This window comes from Monoraphidium neglectum (genome assembly GCF_000611645.1).
Source record: "Monoraphidium neglectum strain SAG 48.87 unplaced genomic scaffold scaffold00135, whole genome shotgun sequence".
NCBI classification, from domain to species: domain Eukaryota; kingdom Viridiplantae; phylum Chlorophyta; class Chlorophyceae; order Sphaeropleales; family Selenastraceae; genus Monoraphidium; species Monoraphidium neglectum.
This window is the reverse complement of record NW_014013493.1, coordinates 10701-16678: the sequence shown is the minus strand read 5'-3', so window position 1 is coordinate 16678 and position 5978 is coordinate 10701. Positions and strand designations below refer to the sequence as shown.

Here is a 5978-nt window from a genome sequence, read left to right as displayed (position 1 = left end):
GGGGGTGCTGCTCCCGCTGCTGCTGCCGCCGCCGCCGCCGGCGCTGCTCGCGCGGCTGTCGCCCGTGGCGTCGATGACGAGTGACACCGAGCGCGCCCCCGCCGGCCTCAGCTTCTGCAGCTGCGGCGCGGCCGCCGCGGCGCCGCCTGGAAGCGCAGCGGCGCGCATCCAGGCCGCGCGGCCCGGCGCCGCGGGGCCCCAGACGGGGCGGGGCGGGGCGGGGCCGCGCGCGGCGCGGTACGACTCGCCCTCGCGCCACATCAGCGGCTGGATTTGCTTGAGGTACGTCTGCTGGGGCCCGATGACGGAACCAGGGCGGCAGATCCTTATGTAACCGATCACCTCCTCAGCAGTGAAGCTGCGGTGGGTTGGAGGGATGTTCGAATTCAAATCAACTCGTGGTGGCGGGTCGGCGAAACACTCGGGCGTTGGCGCAAATGCTGCGCACAGGCCCAAGCACTGTGACCAGGGCAGTGATCCAGGGCGGAGAGGGAGTGCGCAAGCCGCGGCGCCGGGCACACATGCACAGTGGCGATGCCGGCGCCGCCACAACCGCTCCCCGTCCCTTGTGCACACAGCGCGCGGCGCCACCACCCGGAGCTGTGACCAGGGCAAAGCCGTCACCAGCGCACGTCACCCGCAGCCTCACCCATAGTGCTTCATTATGTAGCTGCAAATCAGCACCCCGGTCCGGCCCAGGCCCGCCTTGCAGTGGATGGCCAGGGCGCCTGGCTCCTGCGGGGGGGGGGCATTCGATGCGCGGGCGGCCCGGGCTCAAGGGCGCGGGGTCGGCAGGCGGCGGCGCGAGCGGGGCACCCAGGGGCCCTCCATCACATCACCTAGAGACCGCCGGCCGATTCAAAGCAACCTCTGGCGCGCGGCTTCGGTTGCGCCAGCCGCGACGCAACGGGGCGGAGGTTCTCTCCGCCCCGTTCCCCCACGCCCCCCGTGCACAATGACAGAAGAGCGCATGGCGCGGCGCGGGCGCGGCGGAGAGCCTCGCAACGGCCCCGTCTCTTTGGTCATGGGACATTCAAGTCGGCGCGGCTTTACATCATCCCCTGGCGGCTCGCCTGCTCTGCGACCCGCAGGAACTGCAGCAGCAGCTCTGTGCTGGGGCAGGAGCCATCAGGGAAGTACATCTCGTGGTGCCGCAGCCCGCCGTCGGTGAAGCGGCAGCGGTCGTACACCTGACGGCGCGTGTGCCGTGAGGGGGGCGAACGAGAGCGCGTTGGGCGCGTGGGGGGCAGCCGGCGGGCCACGATGCGTGTGTGTGTGTGTGTGTGTGTGTGTGTGTGTGTGTGTGTGTGTGTGTGTGTGTGTGCGCTCGCCGGCGCTTGCCGGGCCCCTCCCCTCCTTGTTTTGCTGTTTGGCAGCAGCACTTTGCAAGGGCCCACGCTGCCTGGCATGACGCGCACGCATCGGCGGCGCCGCTTTGTCACAGCTAGGAAGCCACTCACTCTGCTCTCCCCGCTCCTAAGTTGCCTGCTATCCACTCTACCCCAAAACACACGCACGCGCGCACACACACACACACACACACACACACACACACACACACACACACACACACACACACACCTTCTTGTTCAGCCGCACCACCGCCGTCACCCCGCGGCCGTGGTAATAATCCACGTAATCCTCGGGCACCATCGCCCTGAAACCGACGTACGCGTTGGGGGACGCGGCGGGGCCGCTGAAGGCGGCCAGCTTGCCAGGGACGATCCAGGTAAGGTCACCATTCTCAACCTGGGGCCAAACATGATGTTTTGGGTGCAAGGGGGAGGGGTTCCAGGGCCTGGTTGGTTGGGTGGTTTGGTGCGCGAGTGGTTTGGGGCCAGGTGATTTGTGGGGGGGTGATTAAGGCGGTTGGCTTGGGGTCGGGTGGGTGGAACCAGGCGGATTTCCGGGAATGACTGCGCTGTTGCAGGATGCTTGAGGGATTCCAGTCATAACAGGCGCGAGATCACAAGAGAGCAGGACTGGCAGTGGACGGCGTTCTTGGATGGTTCAAATAATACTGCGCGTGTGACGTAGCCCCGCAGGGCTTGCATGCACAAATACTGCCTGGGCTGCATCAGAGGCATGATCCCGATTGCGCTCAGCGTCAACACACACACACAACAGCACACATGTGCGTGCGCGCGCGCGCACACACACACACACACACACACACACACTCACGCACGCACGCACGCACGTGTGCGCACGAACGCACATGCCGCGTATGCTCACGAGGGCGTGCGTGCATCGACAGTTCACAAGAGAGCCCACCAGCTCATAATGCTCGTACTCTTCAGCGTCGAAACGCCACGCCCCGCCGGTCGCGTCCAGGAAGCCCGCCGCCACCGCCCTCTCCAGGCCGCGGAGGCAGTGCTGCTCGGCATCAGGGGTGCGGCGGCGCGGCTTCAGATCAGACGAGATGAGGTCAGGTCAGATCAGGCCAACAACCCAATGCGGGAGCGGGGGAGTGGACGTGGTGGGGCACAGAGGGCCGGCGTGCCCCTGGTCACTGTGAGCCTTTTGCTGCGGCATCAAGGCAGCGTCCAGCCTCCAGCCTTCATTGTTTGACCTCAAAGGGCGCTCCACCACCCGGCCCTCCCATCTAGCCCACAACAGGCAGCCGGGGCCCGTGCCGCCGCCGTGTCCGCTTGATTGCATTGGACGCGCACTCAAGGCGTTGGGCCGGGATCTCTGTACAGAGACATTGTTTTTAAGGCTATGCATCGGAGGCTTCGTGTACATGGCAGCTGCTCGGAAGCTGCTCGGGGCACACACGCACCTGGACTTGCAGGTTGAAGCAGGGCACGCCGCACGACGCGTCCCTGAATGGCATGAAGGGCTCCAGCGCCGCCAAGGGCGCGTAGGCAGCATCCGCGGCGCGGCCCATCAGCAGCACCTGGAACGCCCCCACCTGCGAGCGCGCGTGCGTGTGTGCGTGTGTTCACGGGGCGCCGCGCGCACGTGTGCACGCGTTGTCAGCAGCGCGCGTGCGGGCTCCGCGCGCCCGTCCGCGGTCGGCGGGCGGACAGGGCGACAGCCGGCGCGCGGCTGGCAGCAAGCGGACGGCGGCGGGTTATGAATTCCCTACTGGCTCCTTACCAGGACGGCTGCATTCGCCTTTTGCTGGCCTTGGGGGCCGCAGCAGAGGTACAGGCGCTTGGACCCCTTGTCAGCCTCCTGAGGGGGTGCCGCGGAACCAGGTGCGGAGAGAGGGGGTCAAATGGGAAGGTGCTCTGAGAGCACGGCTGCAGAGAGCCTCAAGGCCGGCAGGGCGCCGCGCCGCATGCGTTGGGGGCCGGAGCAGCGCGCGACTGGGAGGGGCGACCGCCTTGGGGGCGTGCGACGGGCCGCTGGGCGTCGCCGGCCGCGCGGGGGGTCGCGCGCCTGCAGCAGCCGCGCCGTCTTCTCGCAGAAGCGGTAGGTGCGGCCCAGGTTGAGGGGGCCGAAGTCGGCGTAAAAGGGCTCGTAGAGCTGAAGGCCCGGCAGCAATGAGGGGGGGGAGGACGGGGGAGGACGTCGTGAGGTGCGCATGGGTAAGGGCGCGCCAGGGGCGATCCGTGCAGCATTCATTTTGCTGCAGAAATGTCATCAGCAATGTGATTGTGGAGCTCTGCAGCGAGAGCGGGGAAGGAGCGGCGGCACATGCGGGCCGCACCAGCTCATGGTCGATGCAGTAAGTGAGGCAGTCGTCCCCGCCGGCCGATCTGGCGAAACTGCTGGTCGCTGGGTTGATGACGGCGAGATAATAGCGCCCTGGTATGATCTCTACGGCCTGCAAGGGGCGAGGGCAGCTTGCCACCTGCTCGTGACAGTGGGCCCTTGCCAGACAGCACGTCACATAGCTCCACGGCAAAATTACCTGCTCAAATCCGTCCATTTGTCTACTAATATGCTGCCTTTGACGCGAGTTGATGCCGGTAGGAGCAAACCGCACTCTTCGCAGAATCTGCGTAGGAACAGCTCAAATTCTTGCGACACAGGTCGCGTTCTATGGGAATTAGTGGCCTAAATCTAATGGTAGAGGCGCATGGTCGTCGGGCACTGCGCAGATAGCCTTGCGGCTGCCACCCGCTTGGCTGCTGGCGAGCGTAAGTACAGGCGGGATCCCGCAATGCGCTGATGGTAGGTTGCAGCTAGCAGAGATGAGACCATAAGCATGGCAGGTGGATCTGGAGGTTACATGCGTGTTCAATCGACTGGGGCGCCAAACGTGCCTGGGTGGCGGCCGCCCAGGCGACACAACAGAATGCACATTTCACGCTCCAACAAAGGCAAGTTGTCATTGCTGCACTCGATGAAGCAACAGTTGTCATAAGCAATGCGCAAGCCGGCGCCGGAAAAAGCGTGCATAGAAAAGAGTCAATAGGCACAGCCAGGTGCGCCAGCGCCGTTGCCGTGGTTGCCAGCAACCATCATGGGACTGCTGCTGCCGCCGGGTCCACTGCCCCCACTGCTGCCGCCATCGCTGCCGCCACCGTCGCTGAGTATGACGGCGTCGAGGCCGCTTGCAGACTAGCCCTTCTTCTTGTGCTGCGGCTGCACGCGCGTCGCCGCAAACTCCCCCAACTTGTGGCCCACCATGCTCTCCGTCACCTCGATGCGCCGCAGCCGCTTGTTGCCCGCGTGCACAAAGAACACGCAGCGCAGGAAGTCGGGGAGGATGACCGACGCGCGGCTCTGGGTGCGGATGATGGCTGGCGCGGGGGCTCCCAGAAAGCGCGTGCGGTTCCACCACTCTGGGTTCTGCCGCGCGAGCGCCACGACGTCCTTTAGAAGAGAGATTGCAACGAAGGGGCCTTTCCACGCCGGGCGGCTGCCACCCATGGCGCGGGGCGCGGCAGGTGGGGAAGCGGCGCGTGCTCAGGCAGCAGCGCGCGACGGGCGCGGCGCTTAGTGCTGCTGTGTGCTGGGCGCGTGCGCCACCACAGGCACGCACGGATGATGCGAAGCTTGTACACTATTCACCCCGACATGGAGACGAGGGCCTGTCACTTTCAGCGAAGCCTGCGAGGTGCAGATCTTGCAAAAAAGGAGCGTGCGTTCCAATTGAGTCACGTCGTGGTTGCAATAACAAGTAGTTAGGCGTTTTCCCTACAACGTGCTACTTATCAGAGTCTTGTCTGAGTGTTGGCTTTGCCCGCCTCTGTCCGGCGTGCGTCCACCTGTTGCACGAGCTGCAGCGGCTAAACAGAAGCAGTAGCCTTCAGGGGAATCGGTACTATGGACAATCAAAAGGAGTCCTACAAGCGGTACCTGGAAAGCGCCGGGGTCGTCGACGCATTGACGAAGGGTGCGCAGCGTTTGACCTGCACCGACCCAAGCGCGCACATCCGTGGACGGTCTGGATCCGCATGGGGCAAGAGGCTGGTTGATGTAGCATGCTGGTCATCGCATTGCTGCACAAGCATGCCTCGCTCCTCGCAGCAGCGTCCTGTGACCAGGTGGCCTGCCCATGCGTGGCCCTTGCAGTGCTGGTGGCGCTGTATGAGGAGCCAGACAAACCCAAGCAAGCCGTGGAGTGAGCGCCGTGTGCATCGGCCGGGGCAACACTGCGCGCCTTGAGGCTTGAACGCAAGCAGCAGGCCGCACCCCCGTCTCCTTCCCAATACAATCGAACGCCCCACACATCCTGTTCGCAGCCCTCGCCGCCCCCACGCACCCCGCCGGCGGCGCTCACTCTCGGCCCCTCCTCCCTCGCTGCTTGAAAAGTCGTTGCACAATGAATTTCACTGCCACCATCGCTGTCGTGCACCGCAGTTACATCAAAACCTGCCTGGGCGGCCCAACGCCCGCTGAATATGAGGCTGTGCTGGCCGAGAAGGAGTCGCTCAAGGCTGAGCTTGAAGAAGCGAGGCGTTTGATCTTGGATCTCCAGGGGAAGGTGTGCACGTTACGGCGTGGGGATGCAGACCTGATTTGTGTGTGTGTGTGTGTGTGTGTGTGTGTGTGTGTGTGTGTGTGTGTGTGTGTGTGTG

At 64.7% G+C, this 5978-nt stretch overlaps 2 protein-coding genes across 2 annotated transcripts; both read right to left on the bottom strand.

The window, feature by feature from the left end:
* Window positions 1-1049: 1049 nt before the first annotated feature.
* Window positions 1050-3880, bottom strand: MNEG_1369 (protein phosphatase; the record flags this gene model as incomplete). Its single annotated transcript, XM_014050148.1, has 6 exons — window positions 1050-1190; window positions 1582-1749; window positions 2275-2406; window positions 2783-2914; window positions 3103-3180; window positions 3863-3880. The coding sequence occupies 6 exons, from the start codon at window positions 3878-3880 to the stop codon at window positions 1050-1052; spliced, it is 669 nt and encodes a 222-aa protein (XP_013905602.1).
* Window positions 3881-4515: 635 nt separating this feature from the next.
* MNEG_1368 (hypothetical protein) lies at window positions 4516-4827 on the bottom strand (the record flags this gene model as incomplete). The annotated part of the gene is made up of 1 exon (XM_014050147.1): window positions 4516-4827. One exon carries the CDS (start codon window positions 4825-4827, stop codon window positions 4516-4518), a length of 312 nt encoding a protein of 103 aa, XP_013905601.1.
* Window positions 4828-5978: the final 1151 nt, after the last annotated feature.